Source organism: Pezoporus wallicus, unplaced genomic scaffold, assembly GCF_028554395.1.
Source record: "Pezoporus wallicus isolate ANWC-B61680 ecotype Strahan unplaced genomic scaffold, APGP_CSIRO_Pwel_v1 scaffold_8224, whole genome shotgun sequence".
NCBI classification, from domain to species: domain Eukaryota; kingdom Metazoa; phylum Chordata; class Aves; order Psittaciformes; family Psittacidae; genus Pezoporus; species Pezoporus wallicus.
In genome coordinates this window covers 1,129,155-1,154,903 of record NW_026641935.1, presented here as the reverse complement: position 1 = coordinate 1,154,903, position 25,749 = coordinate 1,129,155, and the positions used below count along the sequence as shown (strand labels likewise).

Here is a 25,749-nt window from a genome sequence, read left to right as displayed (position 1 = left end):
TTCCCTTCGGCATTCACAAGGACAGAAAAAACTTTCCAATTCAGAACAAATGAATAATAAGAGCTACACAACCCTATCGGCCATCTGTGCTAGACGAGCTCGGCTGCCCAGAGCCTCGTTCCTGCGGATAAATGGCTGCAGTCCTCAACTGCGGCGGTAAGGCCTTTACAGCACAGGGAGCGTTTCTAAAACCCACGAGCAAAGTTTGAGCACAAGGAGCGAGGGCCCCGCCGCTCCCAAAACGTTTCTCGGCTTCTCGGCAACCGCAACCACGTCCTCCCGCTGCCACCCACCCCCTACCGCCGTCCCGCGAGGGACGACCGCAAGGTCACGCAGCCGCCGGCGAGGCGGGGCAAGCGGAGCCCCACCCCACGCGGGAGCGGCTCGGTAACGGGTCTAACGGCCCGCCCCACCGCAGCCCCGTGACCCGCTGCCCCGCCCCGCCCCGCCTCTCCGGGGTAGCCACGGGCGGGTGGGGCCTGCGCCTGACAGAAAGGCGGGGGCGGGCGGCAGGCCGGCAGGGAGGTTAGTTGGTGTGAGCGCGGGGCGGGCGGCTGGTGCGGCGGCAGGACCACCGCGGACACCACAGTCTCGAGCACCACCGCCCCGACCAACACCGCTTGCCCGCACGCCGGCAGGCCGCCGAGCGACCCTCCCTCACTTCGCTCCTGCTCCGCTGCCGGCTGCCGTTTGGGCCGTCGCGCCCCGGGGATGGCGGTGCTGGCCCTGGCCCTGGAGGGACTCGCCATCTTCGGGCTCATCCTCTTCGTCGTGCTCTGGCTCATGCACTTCATGTCTATTATCTACACGTAAGTGCGGGCCGCGGCCGAGGAAGGGGGGCATGGGGCCGGGCGTTGTTCCCTCACCCCTCTCCCTCCCACCCTCCCGCCATCGCGCCAAGTGCGGCCCCGCCGCCGAAGACTGGGGCAGCGGGCCCTGTCCCTGTCCCCGTCTCCCGCCCCCCCCCCTTCCCCCCCCGTCACCGTCGCACCGTGTTCCCTGCGGGCCGGCAGCACGTCTTCCCCGCGCTCCCCGGCGGGTGTCGGGCTTGGGGAGCCTCTCGCCGCCCTGCCCCGGCGTAGGACTGAAGGGGCACACCTGCGGGCTGGCGTGTGGGGAACGACTGCCGCCTGCAGCTCCCGGCGCGTACGGGGGCTGGGACGGCTATGGCGAGGGGACGGCCGGGACCTTGTTATCGGTCTTTGGGTAAAACCCGTTCTTTGTCTGCTTCTGCCGCCCGCTTTTGCACTGCGATCTTTGTTCCTTTGGCTTTAGCGCTGCTTGGGAAGGCTGGGGGTTTGCAGTTTTCTGGTACACCTGTAAAGTGAGGCTCCTCTGCCGATGGTGGGAGAGTAACATGCACAGCAGTAATAAAATGTGTGCTTTTTTTTTTACTGTGTGCAGGGGAGCGACAGCAGTAGCACAGTACTCTCTGCTGACCAGACAGAATTTTAGCGAAGTACACTTTTCTTTCTGAGGAGTAATAGTGCTACTAGTAAAAAGTATATACAGTGAATTCAGTCCCTTCTTGGATAACTCCAAGGAAAAATGCTTCAAGAGTTTGTGTTCTGGTGGCTGACAAACGAAGCACATTCCCACTTGAGTGTGGCAGAGGAATTGGCTGGGGATATGTGGGGAAAGGATTAAGAATGTGCCTCTCTTGTGGTAGAAGACCATTTACTTCCTTAAATAAAAGGCTACTGTTGCATCACCACAAGGATTAGAAAATATCTGAATTTCTGTTTGCTTTGCTTGTGCTTATCTCTTCTCTTTTCTTGCTGTCCCACATACATTTGATAGGTATCTGTGATAAACCCCTGTCGCTGTTGAAGGCAGAGCTCCTCTTGAATTCATGGATGCTAGAGATTTGCTTCTGTTGCCCTTGGTCTTACTTTTTTTTAAGTGAAATCACTTACAAACTCTTAATAACTTTTATGTTGTAGTTCTGTTGCCTTTAAATCTTATAATTAACTTGAATGATTAACTTAATTCTTGACAATGAGGTGGTCTTGAGCACAAATGTCACAATTTCAGTACTGAGGAGCTGCAAGGGTGCCTGGTGGGGAAAGAGACCACAGGCTGCTGTGGGCACAGATGATTCTGGGCTGCTTTGAAGCTGATGAATGCTAAAACCTCAACCTATCAGATGGGCATGTGTGGTGCTGCTGCTCATAAATCTTTAAGAAAGAGTGGCAGCTGTGAGGGGCAGGAGATGCAAGTGGAGATACGGGGGAAGAAATGTGAGAATATAAACAGGAGGGAAAAGGATGAGGTACACCAAGATAGGAGAGAACAGAAGATAACCAGAGGAAGGAAATATTGCTGGGCAGTCCATGTCTCAAGAGCTACACCTTCAAAGGGTCTGCCAGCTGTGGAAGCTGCACACAAGACCTATGACACTCCTGAACTGACTGTGGGCTGCAGGTAAGCCATGACAGAGCAAATATAGATACCCCTCTAGGGACTGTACTAGTGGGGAACCCATGCTGGGTTGGAGACATCCTGAGGAACTCCAGCCTGCAGTGATCCTACCATGAGGAGACTGCAGCCTGTGGTAGACCCAAATTGGGGCAGAGACTCTGGCAAAGGGAATGCAACCTGTAGGTAGGTCATTCCAGAGCAGGTACACGTACTGGAGCAGAGTAACAGTTAAGAAGTAACCAGCAGAGGGGGAAAATGCAAGATGTGGCAGAATAACTGTGGTGCACTAACCTGCCTCCTATTGAAGAACTTGGGAGGGACTGAATGTAAGAAGCAACACTACGCCTGTTGCCTTTCTTCTTAATAACCAAATCCACTATTAACTTGGCAATATTTTAAGTAGAATTCCCTGAGTTGAGACTGTTTTGCCTTCGACAGTCATTGGCGGGGAATGCAGGCAGTAGTTAGCTGGACCTGGTGTGGACTGAGGCCAGAATATTTGCTGTGGTGTGAAAAGTGGAAGGAGTTGTGTGGGGTTTGTTTTTTTTGCTTTTTTTTTTTTTGCGGGGGGGGGGTGGTGTGTTGGGTTTTTTTGTTTGGTGTTTTTTTTTGTTTTTACTGGGAACTTTTGTTACAAGTGTAAGTATTGTGTATGGGAAGTTAATGAAACGACGTGTTCATAGGTGGACTTGCCATCTGTGGAGGGGATGGGTAAGAATTGGGTTGATCTTGTCCCAGCCTGAGATCCGTGGAGAGAAGTGTGCTTCTTGAGTTACCATCTCAGCAGCTCCAGTCAGGAGCTGCCTTTCATTGTCAGACTAATGAGCTGGTGGTAACAGGGGTATTTATTGTCCAGTGTGAAAAGGCAGCCCTTGGTTGGAGGTGAGCAGCTGGTAGTAACACTGAAGTGACCAAATTTTAAGCTGTACTGAGTTTGCAGGCTGTTGTGGAGGAGCTGCCCAGTTATAGTGGTTTGGCAGATGCAGGCAGTCTGAAGGGGACTTTTTACAGGGACATATAGTGACAGGACAAAGGGGAATGGCTTTAAGCTGAAGGAGAGTAGACTTAGATATTAGGAAGCAATTCTTCACTGTGAGGATGGTGAGGCACTGGAACAGGTTCCCCAGAAAAGCTGTGGAAGTCTCATCCCTGGATATATTCAAGACCAGGTTGGACTGGGCTTTTAGCAACCAGTGTAGTGGAAGGTGCCCCTGCCCATGGCAGGGTGTTTGGATCTTTAAAGTCCCTTCCAACTGAACCATTCTATGATCTGTGGAAACAGGATAGCTGCTCCCCATAGTGTGACCACACACCTGCCCTTTGCTTGTAGTGAAATTGAATAAATGCTGGGCACCTACAGCAGCCATCCAGGGCAGTGTTTTTGCAGTGGCAGTGGTGGAGCTATGGGATATATCTGATGGCTAGAGATCACTGATCTGGTGAGTGTGAAGCCTACACCACTGGTAAAAACTGCCCTGTGCGGTTGTCTGGTGGAATGGCGTGGTCTTTTAAACAAGGTACACCTGAAGGGAATTAGCAGGAGGTAATTAACTGTTTGCTTTGACTTTGTTGGAGTGTGTTTGCAAGAAGGGAGCCCAGGTAGATGGTGATTATTAATGCCATGGCCTGAAAACGCTGGTGGACGCTGTTACTGCTTCTTATAGAAACTATCCTATCCTTGACAGTGGGCACAGCGTACTGCATCCTTTTCCTAGACTGCTGAGGTATAAGGGAGTCTTCACTTACAGAGAAACTTTTATGTCAGTGAGAGGATGTATTAGAGCAAAATTATATACTACTTTTCATGCACTGAAAAATATTTACGCTGTTCCTGTTACCGGAAGTAGAGAAGAAACATTAAATAGTCAGCCTTCCCATTTTCTCTTTATGGACAGTATTGTTGGCTTAACATTTTTAAAGTCATTGTGGTAGGGGCTGTTTGTCCTCAGTCTGCACTGTGTCTAACAGTGCTGAACTGGTGAGTTGGAAGGGCTGATCTGTGCCACTGGAGTACTTAGGTAATGATGAAACATGTCAGCAAAGCTGTTGTGGCCTATGCAGTTATCCTTCTGTGGTTTTCTATTAGTACTTTAGATGTTTAATTTAGCAAAATACTTAGAACATGTGTGAATTAAGTAGATAGATGACATTACTAAAAAATGCAAGCTTTTTTGGCTTTGGGTGCCGTCAGCAGGTGTCAAGCTTAAGGACAGCAATTCAGCTGTGTTGGTTTGTGCTGTAATTGCTTTAAGAGATCTAGATTTTTGGGTACCTCAGGAACTGTGCAGTGTTTTGGTTGAGGAAGGATGTCTGTTCTTCCATACTGCATTTGCAAAACCTGTTTTTTTTTTTTGCCACCTCTTTCTTTTTCTACTGCTCTTTCTCACTTTGAATGGTTTTGATTTATAAATAAGTATAGTAGGATGGGTTGATGAGTATGAACTCCTTTAAAAGAAGCAGGTGGCCTGAAGTAATGAAAAGCAAATAGCCACACTGTTAAGTCAAAAGGTCAAACTTTACAAATTGTCTAATGTATGTGATTATGAAATGGGTCTTGGTTTGGTGCTCTCTCAGTAATACTGAGTCAGTGAAGCAAATGCAATAAACATGGGCCAAATAGTAGGTTTTTATAGCTAGTAATTGGATAAAGTGCTGTTTGCATATATTAGCCTACATAATAGACTGTGATATTTGACCTGTTTAGAGTTTGCTATCCTTTATACCCAACCTGGGACCTTAGCTAATACCCTTACTTGTTTGCATATAGGCTTTTCTGTTGGAGTTGAGCCACCAGCTGATCTGGTGGGAAGGGATCTGTGTTTGAGACCATCTGATAGTATGGGCTCTGAAAGCATATGAATTACCTAGTTGTATGGACAAACAAAATGAACTTTCAGTACTAAACCCGAATGCATATCTGAAATGGAAGACCATATGTATGTTATGCTAATAAGGAAAAAAAGATTTATAGTATTGGCTAAAGTGTTGTTCAGTTAACTGAGGAGTAAATTTTAATATTTTAGCAGACTGTTAGAATGGTTACCTGAAGATTCTTAGTAACTTCCATTCTAATGACATGTAAAAAGTGGAACAGAAGTCTTGTGAAGTCAGTGAAAAAGTACACTCCCCCAGCCTCCCAAAAAAACCCCCAAACTAAAAACCAAATCAACCAAACAAACAAAAACCCAAGCAACAACCTCCAAACAAACAAACCCCCAAAACCAAACCACCACCACCTAAAGCTGTTTTCTTGGGATTTATGGCACTCTAACACATCTTGTAATTCTGAATCAGTGGCTAGCAAGATTTGTGACAGTGGATTTGCTGGTTTAACTGTATTTCAAAATAGATGTTTCTAGTTCAGTAATGATGGGAGCTTTCTGAACATGGTGGGCCTCTCTCTAAAATACAGGTGGCAAGCGAAGCCTTCAAAACCTTGGTAATGTTGTATTTAAGCATAATCTCATCTTGGTTTCCTTACTACCTCTTCGGACTTGAGTCTAAAAATGAATGAAAGGTTTTATACTTTTTCTGTGAATAACTTTTTCTCATTTTGTTGTTGATTATTTCAACTTGAACACTAAGTAGAAGTGTGGGTTTTTTTAAGTTTTATTCTGGGTTTGACGATATGTTCTAGAAAGACTTTTAATTTAAGGAAGACAAATTCATTCTTTTGTGACTTGCACTTAGCATTGCCTCTGGCACAGAGTTCCTAGAAATGTTTGGTAAATCTCTTAACCTGTTTATATATTGTTGCTTCATTTGCCTCCTCCACAAAACTGAACTCATGGAGTCTCTGGCCTTCTGGTTTTGAATCTTCATTGTTCTTGTAATGGTTGTCAGTGGCAATTTTAATTATAGCACTTGATGTAAATCACTTTCTTTTAAGGCATCCACAGTCAGTCGTTTATTGTCTTGGTTCCCAGGTCTAAGTGAGAAGAGTAGTTGTCATTTAATTGATAAATATATTGCTGGTTTTAGCTTTTTAAAGTAATTTACTTGACTATAAGTTACAGTAGTCAATGAAGAAATAATGAATTCTGGATTTGTGTGGCATTTCGATGTAACTGGGTCTGTTGTGCTTTGTCAGCTGCTGAAGCCCAAGACTTTCAGAAATACATAAAACACTGGAATGTAACTGAAGTGATTAATAGCCTTAGTGTAATGTATATGCACACAAGGAGGAAATTCAGTTTGCACAGATGCATAGAACTCAAGTTTTCTCAAATACTTTTTCAATATTGAAAAGCTTTCTAAACATACTTACAAACTTAAACAAACTTCCCTCATAGCCAATGTATGTGAAGTAATTGTGATATTTTGGTTACTAATCTATTACTGTATAATAATTGTGACCTTTCAGTCTTAAGGAAATAACAGTTCCCTTTCTCTTGGCCCTATTTGATTGTCTTGTCTGCCTATTTTCTCTTTGTTTCTCCCTTGCTGCTCAGTCCATTATTTGTGTCCAGGCTTACCCTGTTCTGCTCTCTGACCTCTCTGGTTGTCTTCTTTCACCTCCTTTTGACCTTTTTGCTTGTTGGTGAGACTATCTCTTCCTTTGGTCTGTCTTGTATTTTCCACTGTCAGTATCTGGTAATAGACTGGCTAAGGTAGCAGTTAAGAGCAGTAGTAGTTACTCGCTTTGCCATCATTGCATTTGCTTTGGTTTGTGGAAGTGCTTCGTAGGCAGTCTTGTCACAATAGGAGCCAAGAGAGGATGTAGTCTAGGTCTAATTTAAAAGGTAATCTTTAGAAAACTTGCCTGTTACTATCAATTGTTAGCAGGCGTAAGTGAATTAACATTTTGATAGACTTTGATGGGGATAAAACAAATACTGTTTTCTGAGATTAGAGATACTATTCCCTCTTGCTGATAATCAAAGGAAACAGAAAAATGAAGTGTGATTGTACTGAGCTTCTCCAGGAAGTTGTTGGAAGATGTCTAGCACATGCAGAATGATAGGTCTGTTCTTGGGTTTGTCTTCATTCAGTAGCTGAATCTTTATTGAACTTGAACCACTTATATTGAAATTTTCTGTGCAGGTTGTCTGCATCAGAGTGAATTGATTTTCCAGTTATGTAGCTGATGGCAAGCTTGATGTAAGATGTTGGTAACTTATACAAGATCTATAACATAGACAACAATCTATTATTAATGTGGAACAGGGAGTGGAGCAAGCTTATTATCCATATAGAAATCTCTTTCTGCAAAAAAGTCTTAGAGGGTTAAAAGCAAGCAAAAAACCCCTTAGATGTACCTTAAGGTACTTATTGAGAATGTTGGCTCCATACAACTTGATGACTTGCACTTGCTTTTACTCAGCAAGTGAATGACAGCTTTGCAGCAGAGGTAAATCAGAAGGATAGCAATGCAAAGATTTGAAGTCAAGTTATTAGGGAGGATCAGAGGAAAATGACAGAGGTGAGAGCCAGTTTTCAGCAGTGTGGAAAGAATTGGAGTGCTTCAGGCTGCAAATACCTGTTTAGATTCTGTTCCAATCATTGACTGCTCAAAGCTGGACCAGATTTCAGTAGCCTGCTCTCTGCACAGTACATAGATAGGATAGTAACAGCTTGTGATAAAAGATGGAAACCACTGGGGCCAGTAGTGTTTGACATCTTCTTTAATGGCCTGGAGAATGGGACTTAAGCAAGTTTTCTGACAACATGAAATTGTGAGGAGTGGCTGATGTGCCACTGATACAAGGTAGGTTTGCTGCCATTCTGAAGGACCTGCACAGGCTGGAGAAATGGTCTGACAAGAACCTCATGAAGCTCAACTAAGGAAAATGCCAGCTCTGGCACACAGCAGCAGCACAGGCTGGGGGCTGACTGGCTAGAAAGCAGCTTGGCAGAAAAGGACCTGAGTGACTGCTGGTGGATGCCCGTTTGACTGTGAACAGCTACATGCGTGTGGTGGTGAAGAAGGCCCACAGCATCCTGCACTACATTGCTGGCAGATTGAGGGAGGTGATCCTTTGCCCCTGTGCAGCTCCAGTAAGACTGTATCTGGAGTGCAGTGCAGAGTTTTGGGTTCCCCAGTATAAGAAACATAGATACACTGGAGCAAGTCTGGTTTGGGCTACAGAGGTGATGGTGGGACTGCAGTATCTGACATACAAGGAGGGTCTGAGAGCTGGGACTATTTAGCCTGGAGAAGGCTTGGGGGCACCCATCAATTTGTGTAAATACCTGATTTCTTGGGGGTTGACAGGTGTAAGGAAGGTAGGGCTACACTCTCTCGGTGCCCAGTGACAGGATAAGAGGCAACAAGCACAGATTCAAATGGAAGACTCTCATTTTGAACAAAAGAAGACTTTCATGATTGAACATTGGAGTGGGCTTTCCAGAGAGGTTATGGAGGCTCCATCCTTGGAGACAAGAAAGGCTGACTGGATGTTGCTGAGCAACCTACTCTAGGGAACCCCACTTCGAGCCCGAGGGTTGGAGTTGCTGATCTCCAGAGGTGCCTTCCAACCTCTGTTGTGTGATTTTTATGAAAGATGACTGGCAGGCTGCTGACTGGACTATTATGGAGCAATAGAATGAGAAGGAGATTGTGTGGAGAATGTAAGTTGTGTGTGTTGCTTATTTTAAACAACTTGAAATTTATTGGACAGTGTGTAGTTGCAAGACTTACCTGTAGGTAATTTTTAGGGGAAGAGAAATCTGGAGAAAGCAGGAGTTGGAAAAAGATTATAGTTGAATGAGAGTTTCTGTATTACAAGATTAGTAATTAGGGAAAGCAAAACAGTGCAGAACCAGAAATCTGAGGGTGATAATGTGTGAGAAAACCCATAATTTTGGAGGCAGTTAGGGAAGGCCAATTTTTTTAAATGTGATTCAGGAGGATAAGACACAAACTATAAACTTTGGGGTGACAGGAGAGTAGTAGCAAATCAGAGCATGAATGGTTCAATCTATGGAACCAAAGCCTAGATTAAGACTGTCTAGTGAAATTTAAGGAGAGAAATTGTAACAGACTGGATGGTGGGAAGATGGTGCAATAGATGGGACAAGTGGGCTTTAAAACCAAGCCACATCTGTTTGTGTGCACAGCGAAGATAGACGACTAAAATTTAGAGTATATAAGACAGAAATGAAATGGGTTGGGTGAGTGAAGCGCGTGGAACTTTCAGTGGGCAAAAAAGAACCCAGCCTTGTATGTCGGCTGGAGTGGAAGAAGCTGAACAATGGGATGAGGAAGAATAAAATCTTTCTGCAAGCTTTTGTCAGGACATGAAGATTTCAAAGGTTAAAGAAGCTGAGGCTTTACATGAATCATGTTTCCATAAAGATGCAACTTTTTTTTTTTTGTGAAGCTGGGTGGGTAAAGTGGTAGATAAGTGACTTTAATTTGTGAAATTTCTGTCAGAACTGCTCTGTGGCATGCAAAGTATGTAACTAGTTTTACTGGTTTACTAGAGCACCCACTAGTATTTGTGTCCATCACTTCCTGGGAATTGCATAATGCCAGCTATTGGTGTCAGAGTTCACTAGGATTTTTTAAATTTATTATAACTGAAATGAAGTTCTGTGGTTTTAACACACTTAATATTGGGTTTGCATTTTACTGAAGACTGAGGTATGAAAGAAATTACTTTATTGTGAGATGTTTTGCTGTAGAGCAAAAAAATAAAAAAAGCTTTCCTGTTTTCAAATTACAAGGTGATCAGTCTTTCATTTTTTTAAATATGTTACTTTTAAGAATAGTTGGTGATGACCTAGGGGAGACTGTACCTTCTTGTAACTGGCCTGGGTGAATTCATACCTTTAGTTAAATTATTGAAGTTTTAGTATGCATAAAGGGAGTCTTACGCTGTCCTTTGGACAGGTAAGGTAAAAACATGTTTACAAGTGTTGTCAAAGATAAAAAGGCGTTGTACTAAGTGAAAGATTAGGACTGTTTTGCAATGCTACTTCTGAATTTTGCTTTGGAATTGTATTTCTTAAAGCAGATTTTAAACACTTGATAGGTGCTTCTACTGGAGCAATCTTTTTATTTTCATTAAAACAGTAGGATAACTAATAATGTATCTTTGTCAGTCTGTGCTGGTAGTTGGTTTGGTCTGCTTAGACCCCGTGAATTACTGTTTTTCTCTTCAGAAACACCTCTTTGTAACAAAAGACTCTTTTGTTCCCCAGTCCTGTGTCCCTTTTCACCCCTTGGTAGGGCTTATTTCAGATTTGTCAACAGTACAGTCCATGAGAACAAACCTGTAAATGAAGTTAAACATTCATTTTTGTTGTTTGCAAACGTCCTAGTTTTTATGTGCTTTGTCTTGAGGTCTTGATTCAATATGCCTGTGTAGTAATGACTTTCCAGGTGACTGCTCCTTTGGTTTGACAGCGAGTAGTATGCTACACTTCATTATGAAGTAGAAAAAATACATCTCTAGTGATATGCAAACTTTGTTAGAATAATCAAGGTGCTGAAAATGAAATTTTAGTTAACGCACTAAACTGTTACTAGGGAGATATCCTAAGCACTTGCTCTGAAATACTACTTTAGCTTAAATCATAGAATAAGAATGGTTAGGGTTGCAAGGGACCTTAAAAATCATCAAATTCCACTCCCCTGCAATGAGAAGGGACACCTTCTGCTAGGCCAGGTTGCTCCAAGCCCTATCCAACCTGGTCTTGGACACTTCCATGGATGGGACATCCGCAGTCTCTTTGGGCAACCTTTGTCAGTGTCTCACCGCCCTCATGGAAAAGAGCTTCTTCCTAATACCTAATATAAATCTGCCTTCTTTCAGTTTAAAACCATTAAACTCTTGTGTTGGAGGCCCCAGAGCTGAATGCAGTATGCAGGTGGGGTCTTGTGAGAGCGAAGTAGAGGGGCAGAATTACCTTCCTTGACCTGCTGGCGTTGCCAGCCTTGCTAAAGATTCTGGGTTCAAAAGTGGTAGAAGACTTTCAGACTTATCTCCTTCTTGACAACCTAGATTTTTTGAACTGTTGTTTGTTAATAATAACAGGAGTAGCAACTAGAAAATGAGAAATTCTTACTTGCTCCATTATCAAGACCTCTATGATGGGTTAGGGGAGAGGGAGGAGTAGACAGGATTTTCAGGCTACAGGAGTTTGGGTTTTTTTTCCTGCTTTTTTCCCGTCTCTATGCTGACTACATCACATGGTGATGTACTATGGGTGATTGAAATACAGTGCCTAGGGTTGCACCTGTTAACCTTTTGAAATAATGAGATATTTCAAAATTAAGATATTGCACACTTCCTGTTAAGAATTTTTAAGAGATGATACATATGTTTAAATCTGCATTTCCAAGGAGATTGTTTTAGGTAGATTTTGTAGTGATGAAGGAGGTAAATGTTTTTTTTTTTTGAACCAAGTATTGTGTGTTGTGGTTTGGGTTGTTTGATTTTTTTTATTTTTTTTAATTATTTTTTTTCTCTTTTAGTGAAACTTACCAAGTTAGTTTTCTTTGTTTATATCTGTTGGAAGCACACACACACACACACACACACACACACACACACACACAAAAGAGCCATTCTGAAATGCTGTCACATACAGTTTTGATTATAGAAATGTTACTTTAACTGAACATTTTCTTTCAAAGGTTTTTTTTACTTTTTTTTGTTTTTTGTTTTTTTTTTTTAATAATTCTTTAATTTCTGATGTTCCTTATCGGAAGTTTATCCAAGCTCTTAAAGGCATTTGCAGCATGAGGGCAGTGATACCATCTCACTGACAACTGTGAGGTACAGACAAGGCTTACAGCTTTTTTTTCTACCTCAGCTGGGAGTAATAGGCCTTGGGACTGTGTGTTCTAACTTGTGTGCTTGAGCAAGGTTTCTGCTGCTTCAGTGGCATGCTGTTTTGTGCTCTGGAAACACTTGAAGGTTCTTTAATGAAAAGTAGCCTGCCATCTACTGAAAATTAAGAAAAAAGATATTGGTGTGGTATCTGCTTTATGATAATGTAGATTCTCTTTCAGTTTTTTTAACATAATTCTTTTATTGGCAGTTAAATGTTTTGGAAGCTTTTAAAGAGAAGAAACTGGAAGAATGTTAAGTGGCAGGAGATCTCTGGCACAAAGAGAACAATAAGCAGCAACTTGGGGTCTGTAGGAAACATTATCTAATATTTAGCAAATGATGTCATTTAAACTTGTGCCTTGTGAAATTAATAGGACTACGCTATTTTGATCCTATCGATTTGCAAAGTGTCAGAAAAACAAATTAAATAGTTCTTCAGTACAAATGTTCTAAAGCTTTGTGTTTTAAAAGATCCCATACTTAGCATTCAGGGCTTGGTATTGTATTAAAAGCCATCTGCAGTGGTTGATTTATCTGGTTGAGAGTTAGTGCTACCCTGGAGATGCTTTTGTGTTGGACACAGTTCTCTGAAGCTGCATAATGTTTGTTGCAAGGAGTCTGTTCAAAAAGCCTTTTTTTATTCCTCAGTGGCTCTTGTTTTGATAGTCAAAGGGATAATCGAAATCCTCTCCTACTGCTACACCTTTCTAAATATTTCTGCTGTTCTAATCTGCCTTTAGCGAGCATGTGGCTATGTGGTGACTCAGATCAGCAAGCTGGCTTTTTCTGTGGGATAGTTCTGTGTTTGATCAGCAGGCTGAGCAATTTATCTTGTGGCACTGACTACTTTATAGCCACCAGTAGGCTGAGGGTGTGGGAAAGCAGAAATGGGCAACAAATTGCTATTTTGATAGCAGCTTGCAGATAGACTGCAAGGAAAAACCGTGTGTTTATTTTAATCCTTAGTACAATCCAGTAATGGCTATGTTGTGGGTAACTTGCAGTGTTTTTGTTGAGCACACTTCATTTAATGTTTTTGTTGAGCGCATTTCATTTAAGCTTGCTAAATTGTAAACTGTCTAGGGTTTGGACAGTAACAGAATTCCCATTATTTCAGTTTTAACTACGGTCTATTGTATGGGACCCTGTTTGTTTCATTGTGCAGGTGTGGGACAGGGAAGGGGAATAGGAGAGGAATTTCCTAGGTTAAAAAAGGGAGTGTTTACTGGTTTTAAGTTGATTTCTCTTGTTTTGCTTTTTTTTCCTGAAAGATAAGGGTTCTTTTTCTACTTAAATATTCCAAAACATGTTTGAAAAGTTTAACACACAACCCTTTTTACAAAGGTGCCGTATCAAATTATAGATTACGTCTGCTGGATGTGACTGTTGTGACAATTTTTGGAAAGTGTTTCTTAAATTCCTGCTGTCTTGAAGATTTTGAATTCAAAATGTTAACTAGCACTAGATATGATTTCTGTGTTCTGCGTTGCATGATTTTGTTTGTCTTTATTACTGGCCACTGATTGACCTACTACTTCCCAAAACTGGAAGATCAAACTGGTATTTGTTTTTTGAGAACATTCATCTTTTGAAAAATAACAGTGACCACAATCTAGGTTCTTTCTTGATCAATTCCATCTCAAGACCTTTAATTTAAATTTTCTTTTTTTTTTTTTTGTTTTTAGAAAAGATTTGACTTTCACTATTTTGAAGTATTTTTATTTTTTTTAAGTTTAAGGTTTTATTTAAATCATCTCTTTCAACTGCCCATTGTGATTTCAGTGTGTTACATTCTGGGTTTTTTTTTGTTTTGGGTTTTTTTTTAGCTTACATTTGTTTAGTCTGCTGTCTACCCTCAGTTGGTATGTGATGAAGCTGTAACCAATTGCAACATGCTTTTCAGTGTAAGCTTCTAGTATCCAGGCAGTAGGATTACATAGTAGAAAAACATTTTTGTTTTAATTTTTTTGTAGGCATGCACAAACCTGTGACTGCTTCTCTGTGGGCAGCCAGCCATAAGAAGTCTGTATTACAAAGTGGGCACCTGAATCTCAGACTTATCTACTTCCCCGATCATTTTATCAAGGCCAAGTGACATGTTAATTGTTTTTTAATTACAGCTGCTGTCATACCACAAGTAACAAAAGGGCTTCCTCTTATGTCCTGTCCACTTGTCCCCAGGTGTGCATTTCTGCTTTTCCCTGTTTTGGATCTGACATGGTTGCTAGGTCGGGGGGTGGGTGGATCGACTTGCTGTATGTCTGTATGGCTGTTAAAATGGATGTAAGCAAATGGTAAGAGTGAAGAATGGAGAAAGCTGCCTGCCTGAAAACACTCTGGTTGGGTGGTGGGATGACCTGTTCTGGGCCAGCAGCCAAACAAAGGTGTCCTGAACTGGGACCAGCACATTTCTATGGGGTGAAGTTTTCCTTTCTTCCAAGAGGCTGAAGGGTGACATGCTTTAAGTATTACTTCAAGAGTCACTTGTGAATCTTGGCAGTGTTTTCTAATAGTAATTAATTCTAGTTAGCTGCTTCTTGCAGACAAATAAGGGTAGGGAGCAAGCTGTAAGGGACTGAATGCTGTTAAGGAAAACTGTCATGCAGAGTTTGTGGGAGAGTTTTTCCAGGGGCTTGACCCTAATCCTTGTGTATGTTTCTAGAGGAGGGTGTTGTGCACCTGATACCTTCTTTGTGCTGACACTGGTCCTCCTCCACTGTAGCACACTGCTATGTGCATTACTATTGACTGCTTTATAAATGCAGCAATTCTGCCCCCCCCCCCATTATCTACCTTTTGTTCCTCCTGATCAAAGTTGCATTCTTGAGACTCGCTCTTCTAACAGGTGTTAAAGTCCTTGTTTGCTATAATGTTTGTAATTTTTTGTAAATTGCAAAGTGTGAAAGTTTTTAAATTAAGACTTGATACCATTAGATATATGCTGCAATAAACTATTCTTTCAATCTGACTACTAGGCATGTTAGAAAACTACAGTATGAAGTATACACATTGATTTGCAAATTCTAAGCTTCAGCAAATACTTCCTCTCAAATTACTTAATCAAATTTGCATCAAGTAAATAAATATATAATTGTATACTGGCCTGTTAAGCCTTCAGAATTTAATTTTGCATTAGTTCATACAGGGATATAGGATTAAACATTCATGTTAGTGAGTTGTGACATTATCATCAATTTTTGTGTATTTATTGGTGTTTGAATTGTTCTCTGTATGTCTGTGTTTCTGACCTAGCCTGATGTCCACTTCCTAGGATTTTTTTTTTACACTACGGTTGATTGATCCTTGTCCTTTCCTTGGAGGTGTTGGTTATCAAATTGATCAGAAGGATCAACTCTTTCCTCTGTTCTTTCAGCTTGCTCTTAGTTTTGCATAATTTAATCCAGGAAAAAGCATCTGTTTGTTTTTGTTGTGTTTTTTTTTTTAAGTAGATGACTTTTTCTGATTATCCATATGAGTTTTAATGCTATGGAGTAAGGCAGAAAAATTTTGTCTCCTGTGTAGCTTGAAAAAGTTGTACTCTTTATTGTTCAAAATGCATGGTGCAAAATGCATTGATCTGAAATGTCTTTCTGAAAAGTCAAATAAGATTAACCTACATAAAATGCTAAGACTTTTATAGACAACTTTCAGATATAAAGATAGGTGTAACTCTTACAACCAAAAATATTTTTGTGGCAATTTTAATTCACAAGCTCTCTTAGTTCTGACTGTATTTTTTAATACAATTCTCTAGCATATTTTCTTCATGTGGTATGTTATTTCTCCTTACAGACGCCTTCACCTCAATAAGAAAACCACAGACAAACAGCCATATAGCAAGCTTCCTGGTGTTTCACTTCTAAAGCCATTAAAAGGTGTGGATCCTAACCTGATCAGCAATTTGGAAACCTTCTTTGAGCTGGATTATCCAAAAGTACGTATACAACTTAGTTTCCTTTGATTTTTTCCTCCCATGCCTCCAAAAGTCGTATCAGTATCTTGGGCTAGAACTATGTAACTTGATTATGTCTTGGGTGGTTCTTCCTTCCACAACAAGTGCATAATTGCCCATTTTACATGTTGCAAACAAAACTTACTACATTTTAAAGAGCTGTTCATAAAGGAATATGACCAAGGCTTGGGGACAAAACATACTCTACACTTTATCAAGATTTATTTGATCATTAGTTCCATATTGTGGTGTTTATAGCAGCATGAAACCCTTCAATCATTTGAGAGGCCAGACATCTTTCTAACTATTTCTCTGTAACAGAGCCTCTAAAGAGAACACTTAACTGATAGCTTGAAACTTTCTAGTAGTTCTCACTGATGGCTCGTCTAATAAAGCATTGGTCAGTGATGAGGTGGTGTACCTCACCAGTTGTTGGTACGAAAGATAGTCTCCAAGGCACTTACTGGTGTTGGGAAACAAATGGTTAATAAAAACTTACATTTGTTGTTGTACTCTGAGCTTTTAATATAAGTGATAAGTAATGTAAGTAAGTGTGTCAGGTGCTGTCATTCCTCCAAGGATCTTACAACTTAAAGAATAAATCTGCAATTGCTTGCTGCATTGTTCACGAATTGGTGTATGCTCCTGTGAATGGAAAAAGGATTACATTTTGTACTGCATGTCTCCTGAATTCTAAAACTTGTAATTTAATAAAACCTTAATTCTTCTCAAGACTGTCAGTTGTAGAAGGTCAAAGGTATGTGTAAGCTGTAACAGCGAGTTTCCTTCGTGTATTCTGAGAGCTTTAAACTTGAAGTAGGAAGGGTAAAATAAACTCCACCATTTGTAACTTACTAGAAGTTGTGTATTTTTTTTCTGTAATGAAGTTTAGAGCATTTTGAAAATTTGGGCATGAACATTTGATTCTTTTCAACTCAAAAGTGCAATGAAGATTAAGGTGGCCCAATGTAAGTTTAAAGCATGCTTCAGGCATGCCATATATGTGAACATTACAAAAAAGACAAAGAAGCTGCAACAGTATCTTAAGCTATTTTATGACTCTAATGAGTCTCAAGATGTTAAGCAACTGAAATGTTTGACTACCAATACAATCTGAGAATTCAAAAAACCAGTTATGTTAGATTTTGCTTTATAAGAAATAGTCTTAACCATTACTCCTGATAACTTACCTGTATGGGTGGCAGTTGTAAAATATCTGAATTTCAGGTAACAATAGAGAGAATCTTATTTTTCCCAGAGAGAGTGAAAATGGAAGTGTGAATGTTGGGGCACAAGTTACACAAGCAACATTCTCAAACTATTTGAAAGCACTTCTGTACAATAACTACAAAATTACTTGTTTTGAGAAACTGACATTACACCACAAAAATTTGAACACCAGGTAACACTGTTGTTCTAAGTTCAGCTGTTTGGAGGAAAATTATTTGGAAAGAATAATCTTAAATCTGTTCCAGAGAGGCTAAGTTCTACCTGCAGTGGTAGGGATTCTCTCGTGTGATACCCCATGTGTGAAATAATCTTGTCTTCCATAGAAGCCAGTTACACAGCTTCTAATTTGGAGGACTTACCCATAATATTTTTATCAGTGAACATTTTTTACCTACTGTGCATACTGTAATTTTGGCAGAAATTTTTCCATTGTGTTATGTCCATATGAACCTGTTTATGTAGATAAACATCTTTGTATTTCTTCTGCTTTAGTCATACATTTTGTAGCTCTTTACTTTGCTACTCCATGCTAAGATCATTTACTGTGAAATAAATTCTGTTTTCAGATATTGGAATGTCAAAGTTGTTTTATTCCGGTAAATTTCTTGGGGAGTACAGATATAGAAGTGTCATTGCAACTGTAGACTGAAAATTATTAACATGCCAGCAAAAATAGTTTTTACATATTTAATAGGATGAGCAATAAAGAGCTAATTTCTTCAGCTGGTAATTTCTGTGGTGTTTATGCTGTCAGGATTGTTCTGTTGTGGTTAGAAGAACCTGTCTGCTTAAGGAGATAGGTCTTTACCTTTTAAATGCAATTTTCCATGCTGGTAAAATGATGGGAATCAAATATTGCTTGCTCTTTAGGCAAATTGGCTTTGAGTTTGCATTCTAAGAGGTAGAGATGTGTGTGTCTGATCGTTTGTACTGCTAGACCAAGTCTTAGCAACTCCCATGCAGTTGTTAATGTTCTTAAGTTTCTACAATATTTTGAATGCAGTTAGTGTTTGGGGATTTTTTTGTGTGTTTAACAATGCAGTTTTTTTCTTGCAAGAATGTATTTGTTTAATGTCTTGTCTTCTCTTATATTAAATACTTCTTACTGAACTAAAACTGCAGAAATTGTCATCATTGAGCCCACAGGCAGCTTTTGAGGTTCAGATTACTTTTTGCCGAAGTATTTTACTGAAAATAAAATTGAAGTAAGGAAGAATAAGAACTGTTTTGCTCACTGTTTGGGACTTTTATTTACACCTGCTCTATCAAATGAGGTCCAAAAATACTGGTTTTAATTTGATTTTTTTTTTTTTGGTCAATCTTGAATTGTAAAAATAGCTTCTACATATCTTGATCAGAGGTTTGCATTTTCAGAATTTTACTCTTTGGATTGGAGCTCTAAAAACTTGTAATAGTTCAGTAATTTTAACAGGGAGAGAAGAAGGTTATATCAAGTCAGGAGTATTCAAGGAATTTGCTGTTAATGCAGAAACAGAAATATCTCCATCAAAGCTTGCAAAGCTGTGTCACAATGATGAGTTATCCTTAAAATGCTGTTATCTCACCCACCGTCTGTAGCTCATGTGTAACAAGCATGTAGATTGATTGCTGAAACAGCTAGTTATCTCTTACCTCTTGTTGACTTTTTGTAACCATTATTCCATTAATGGAAAACAGCATATTCATGTTCCTGAGCTTAGCTTTATTGTACAATTAAGTGTACTAATACTGTCCTTTGTGGGTTGTCTTCCAACTCTGTTCTTCATATGCATCTACAAAGTATAGGGAAGGAAGGTGTAGTTCAGAGAGTTATGTGGTTAAGTGTATCATAATGTCATATGTTTACTATTTTGTATGCTGTAATTTCATTGAATATGATTGATTTAAGGTTCATATGTGAACAAAAATTGAAGTGGAAATAAAAAATTTACCTTGTGTACTAACATGTTGTGCTTCATGCCTGATAGAAACAGGAAAACCGATGCTCCTTGGTACAAGATTTACTGCGATACAGGCATTGTTCTTTTTCCACTAGTACTTGGCTAAATAAGTATGAAAGTCTTATTTAGGTGTAAAACAACCTCTCTAATTCTAGTTTTAATTCTGTAACACTGCTCTATAATTTTTCAGTTTGGTACACTGTTCAACTTTATTCCCTAGACCATATGGCTATCAAATATATGTGTAAACATGTGTGTATACATTTTTGTTTTTACTAGTATGAAGTACTACTCTGTGTACAAGATCATGATGATCCAGCTATTGATGTGTGCAAAAAGCTCCTTGGCAAATACCCAAATGTTGATGCTAGGCTGTTCATAGGTAAGCAAAGCAACTCAAAGGTGCGACTGTTACTTGTGAAATGTTTTTAGGTTTTCAACTCAATATGCAGTATATTCTAAAATAAAGAGTCATTTTGTTCAGCCCATGTTGGTTCTGTAGTTTAATCATCCTTTCAGAGTGAAGAAGTAAGTTTATAGTCACAATTTGTGATACCAGGCCAAAAGCTCTGGGAGAAGTGACTTGTGCAACCCCTGTGACTTTTTCCTTCTAAGTCTGAAACAGCAGTTTAAATCCTGTCTTTGCACTGAAATAAATGTACAGAAAGTGGCTTGGAGCTGAGGCTTGAGACCCTGCAACAGTCCTTTTTGATCAGCTTAGACTGTAGGGCTCTTTCTTCACTTTATGTTTAAATTAGAGGAGGCAAGGGGTATTAGAGCTAGGTAGTAGTATCAGTCTTTGACATAAAGCAAAATGGACCATGTCTGTCAGTTGGAAGCAGAAGACTGTGTTTCACTTTTTTCTGCTTCTCTTTTTTTCTGCTCCTTTTTCATTTTTCTGCTAAAGTTACTGTGGAGTTTAACGGTCATAATCAATAGTTTTAAGAAATAAGAGGAAGAGAATATTTACAGAATGTAGTAATAATAAGCTGTATAATTCTGCTGCCCTTTTAATTACATTAACCTTGCTACCCTGTCATTTTGAGAAAGCATTTGAATATTTTCATTCCCTTTGAAATCTCTTTATAATTGTAGGCAGATCTGAAATATTAGAAGTGAAGGAATACTTAAAATCTAAATCTTTTTCATAAAAGTGTACTTTAAGAATTTATTCACTGTTCTTCAGTTATTGCATTTAAATATTCTGGGTATTGATTCTGAATTCTAAAAAAACACCCATATATTATTTGTGTATCATGTTTGTATTTTTTAGGTGGCAAGAAAGTTGGCATCAATCCCAAGATTAACAACTTAATGCCTGGCTATGAAGTTGCCAAATATGATCTTGTATGGATTTGTGATAGTGGAATCAGAGGTAGGTGTGTATTGTAATGTGCTGACTGTTGTATTGCTGTTAATCCCTGTAGGCGAGCAGTTAGATGATCTTAAGGTCCTTTCCAACCCTAACTATTCTATGATTCTGTGAGTTGTTGGAGATAGTTTTGACTGAGAATATAAGCAGAAATGAAAATGAAAACTGTGGAAAAAATAGCGACAGAATGGCTTAACGAACTGTCTGCTTTTCATTTGTCACTTAGTAACTCCAGACACGCTGACCGATATGGCCAGTCAAATGACTGAAAAAGTAGGCTTGGTCCATGGGCTTCCGTATGTTGCAGATAGACAGGGTTTTGCTGCTACCCTTGAACAGGTAAGTGCTGTGTTGGTATTTTATTTTATTTTATTTTTTTTTGTAATGACTGGAAGTTCTATAGTGCCTCTTACATGTTTTGAGTGAAATGTTTATTTTCATCTGCAGTCACACTTCAGACTATCCAGAAGAACTTTTAAATGCTCCAAAATTTTACTGTGCTGTTCTGAACATTCTTTCAATATTTAGGTTTATAATACAAACAGTAAACATTACAGGATGAAAACTATGGATTTTATTTAAAAATGTATTAAAACTAAGGAATTCTTTCTAGGGCTTAGTCAGAAAGGGACTTGGCAGGGGGTTGGAACAAGATGATCTTGAGGTCCTTTCCAATCCAAACCATTCTATGATTCTATGATTTAATCCTATTTTGATGTCTGAAAAGAAACAAAGAAATGGCCATGACAAGTCAGAGCAAAGTCCAGCTCACCCAGTATCTTATTTCTAGCACTGGTTAAGCAGAGTCTTTTAAGGGCAGTAGAACACAAGTGCGACTTACATCCTGTTTTCCTGTAAAACTGTCTCAACTTTCTGCAGTTTTCAACTGAGCAGCTTCCTGAGCAGGAAGTAAACTTATGTATTTGCTAATCCTCAATATATAATATTTACTAAGAACATATTTCTTATGTGAACTTTTTCATTCTTTTCTTTGAGTCCCCATAGATTGTGAACACTTATTGCTGTCTTTACCAGGAAGTTCTGTAGATCTTCTGTCTGTTATGGGAACCACCACTTTGTTCAGTCTGACCCTTGTTCTTCTGTAATGTTATTTCATGTCCTACATTGTTTTTGAAGGGAAAGTGAACAGTTGGTTTCTCTCCACCATCTTCATATCATTAATTCTATTCTGTTCTCCTCTCTGTTCTTTCTCAGGAAATTCCCTTGTAGAATAGAAGGGCTAGTTTTCTTGTTTGTTTCTTGTGTCTCAAGACATGTAATTTAATAACTAGTTTTCATTCTAAGCTGGCATGTATAAGGCATTTTATCCCCAAGGCTAGCTAATATGTGTCAAAGGCAGAAATATGAAGCCTGAAAGTGCAGTGAAATTAAGTACTCCTTCATTGCATGAGAGGGCAGCTCATGTGATTTTTTTTTTTTATTTTTTTGTGTCATGGGGTCTGAATTTCCTCTTGCAAGAGAAGAGCAAGGAGATATAGCAAAAATCTTTTTGTACTACTACATAAATACATACAAAGTTTTAAAAGCCGTACCTGGTTTTTGCAGGTTTATTTTGGAACTTCACATCCAAGGTCATATATTTCTGCCAACTTAACTGGCTTTAAGTGTGTAACAGGAATGTCATGCTTGATGAGAAAGGATGTCTTGGACCAAGCTGGAGGACTCATAGCTTTTGCACAATATATTGCTGAAGATTACTTTATGGCCAAAGCTATAGCTGACAGGTAAGATGACTCTGAATTAAGCTTATTACTTTAAGTGCATTTCAAGCCTTGTGGGTTTGTTTGTTTTTGTTGTGTTTTTTTTTTTAAACACCTGGTACATACTGTAAGAGTAGGTGTTCAGGTCAGCCTGACATCTGTACACCAAACATGCTTATGATGTGCTTTGTCCTATAGTCTTTAGTCTTTTAGAAATAATTAAGCCATATCATTGTCAATTCCTTTAGAAGTAAGTTTATAAAAAACTGTAAGCATTATTCAGATGGTATTTGCTCTTTTCCACTGAAAAGACTTGATGTTAAACACTTTTTTTTTTTTGCTTATGCCCACTGTAATAATATGGCACATATGTCAAAGGAAATTTCCAAGACTAGTAAAATTCTTGTGTGTGTTATCTGATTGTTTTTTTTTCATCTCTTCATGTTATTTATAATAATAAATACATTTTTCAGGGGCTGGAAATTTGCAATGGCCACACAAGTTGCAATGCAAAACTCTGGTTCATATTCTATTTCTCAGTTTCAGTCCAGAATGATCAGGTAAAAATTCTACTCTTTGCTTCCTCTCCTACCGCATCAACTGCTTCTCATTTGGGTAGCTGATAACAAGAAGGAATACATCTTTCAAGCTAATTTGATTTTATGTACAGAATGCTAAAGCTCCAACACGTAGCTTGATGCATGCTTCTTAATGTTGGGAGAGAAGCACTGACTTTCCACACAAGTATGACTAAGTATTGAAAGCTCCTTAAACTCCCTGCCACCCCTCAAAAAAAACCAAACCAACAGTCACCTTAATACCTTTAAATACTTTGTGCAGTATCTTTGAAAGGGAGAAATTTTGCAGGTTTTCATTTTTTGGAGGTGTAAATTAAATGAGTAACACTGTCAGAAAACACCGTGATGGCTTATCATTTGACGAGGTGGGGGACGAAGACATAAAGAATAATGCATAGTCAGAACTGATTTGTTTGTCTTTCCTAGGTGGGCCAAACTGCGCATTAACATGTTGCCTGCCACAATAATCTGTGAGCCAATCTCAGAGTGCTTTGTTGCCAGTCTAGTTATTGGATGGGCAGCTCATCATATATTTAGATGGGATATAATGGTTTTTTTCATGTGTCACTGCTTGGCATGGTTTATAGTTGACTACATTCAACTAAAAGGTGTTCAGGTATGTACCTTCATTTTCTTTTGGAGGTTGTGACAGTTTCTAGTGCCATTTACTTCAGCAAAAAAGCTAAGCCTAATTCTCTTGACATCAAGGTCAAATCCTGTTACTTCTCAGTCTTCCAGCTTAGTTATAGTAGCATGAATAGAAGTAAGTGTGCTTGGTTGTAATTTTTTCTTATATGCATCTGCCTCTGCTTATGCTCTGAAAGCTTGCATACCTGTCCCCTTCATCTTCACATTTCCAGTCTGCTTTACCTAGACATATCCAGAAGTTTTAAGCTTTTTTTTTTTTAACAACACAAGTATAGCAGCTTTGTGGAATTCTGTGGGTTGTTGGGTTATTTTTTTTTCTTTTATCTAAGTTGCACTTTGTCTTGTATTTATTGAGGTGAATGTGTTTTTAACTACATTTTTCACTCCATTTATGGTGGACTTACAGGACAGCTGTAGCCTACATCTAAAAATAAAATCTTTCCATCACTAGAAGTAAGAGGTCTAGGTACTAGAAGTGAGGCCTAAAAAAACTTTTAATATCAAAAGATGTCACAAATCAGAACAGTGTTTGTTCTTCTAATGTTGGAACTATTAAAACTACATTCTGCTGTGACCATATTCCATCTAAATCTGATCCATAATTGTGTATTCAAACTTAAATAGTCATCATAGTGAAAAATACTCTGTTTGTAGTCTTGTAGTCTTACAGTCTTAGCACATACTGGGAATAAGGAGTTAAAAAAAAAAAGGCTTTGTGTTGGTTCTGTAGGACTCTGGAAGGTCAGTTTAACAGTCACCTTTCTGATTATTCTCATATTCACAGCATTTAAAAGAGCTTTGTGCTTACTGTCCCTCTTCTGAAGCCTTTCTGTTTTCCAGCTCTGCATGTAGCTCAAAAAAAAAAGGAACAGAAAACAGAGAGAGGTGATAAGTTTGTGGGTTTTTTCATCCCACTTTTCTTATGCAATAGGCCAAAGGCTTAGTTATTTGAATTTCAGTCCTCTGGGAATGTGCAGGAGTGTTCTGTCAAGATGCTTCTGGGGACTGTGGCAATCCCCTGGTGTATGCTTGAACATAGGTTCAAGCCTTTTGCTCTACATACAAGTCTCTTCAAAACTCTGGATCATTCTGGCCCTCAGGTTTAATATGGGCAACGAAATCATGAACAGTAAAATGTTGTTATTGATACGTAAATCTATATAAGAAGCTTTAGAATACATTTATCTGTAACAATGTTTCAAACTACTTTAAAACTCCTTTTGAATAATCAGTATGTTTAAATACTTTTTTATTTCTAGGGTGGTGCACTGTGTTTCTCAAAACTTGATTATGCAGTAGCTTGGTTCATCAGAGAATCCATGACAATTTATATTTTCCTATCTGCTTTGTGGGACCCCACTATTAGCTGGAGGACAGGACGCTACAGATTACGTTGTGGAGGCACTGCAGAAGAAATTCTTGATGTATAGCCACAGCTTTGTAACTTTGAATGTCAAAAAGAGAAGGGGGAAAGAAAAGTATTATAAATCGTTTATATAAATACTTTTAAGAAAATCTACCTTCAGTAGTTTTGTTACTTGTATGTTTTGGTATCTGTTCTTTAATTTATTTTTGCATGGCACTTGCATCTGTGAAAATACGTCTGTAGTCTTGGCCAAATGGTACCTTGCTCCTATGTACAAATAGAAATGGAGAGAATTTGTCCTGACGTCTATTTCCTGTAGGAATGCTCTGCAGTAAACTCTTTTATTTTGGGGTTTATTTTGGTTTTGCTTTTTGGTTTGGTTGGTTGGTATGTTTTTGGGGGGTTTTTTGTTTGTTTTTGTTTTTGTTTTTTTTTAAGTAAAGTATCCTCTTGGATATGAACAGCTTCTTATTCCATGGTGTGCTAGCTTGGCAAATCCAGGATTCACATAGCTATTTTCCAGTTGGATTGTACAAAGCTGTACCTAGTAAAGTCACGGAAGTACAGCCAATTTCTTTTTTTATCCCACTAAATTGAGCTAGTAACAGGACCTTGGGAAAGAAGCTCTTAAATGCTTTATGCCTACCTCTTGTAGTTGCTGCAGAACAAAATGAATGGAAAGGTAGAAATGCTTTGCAAAAACAAACTAAAGCTGGAGTCTTGTGTTTATATGTATACA

At 39.3% G+C, this 25,749-nt stretch overlaps 1 protein-coding gene across 1 annotated transcript; it reads left to right on the top strand.

The window, feature by feature from the left end:
• Window positions 1-588: 588 nt before the first annotated feature.
• On the top strand, window positions 589-25,356 carry UGCG (UDP-glucose ceramide glucosyltransferase). Its single transcript, XM_057426032.1, has 9 exons — window positions 589-809; window positions 15,996-16,137; window positions 19,605-19,707; window positions 20,599-20,700; window positions 20,924-21,036; window positions 22,264-22,442; window positions 22,892-22,978; window positions 23,423-23,612; window positions 24,904-25,356. Exons 1-9 carry the CDS (start codon window positions 712-714, stop codon window positions 25,072-25,074), a joined length of 1,185 nt encoding a protein of 394 aa, XP_057282015.1. The 5' UTR covers window positions 589-711; the 3' UTR covers window positions 25,075-25,356.
• Window positions 25,357-25,749: the final 393 nt, after the last annotated feature.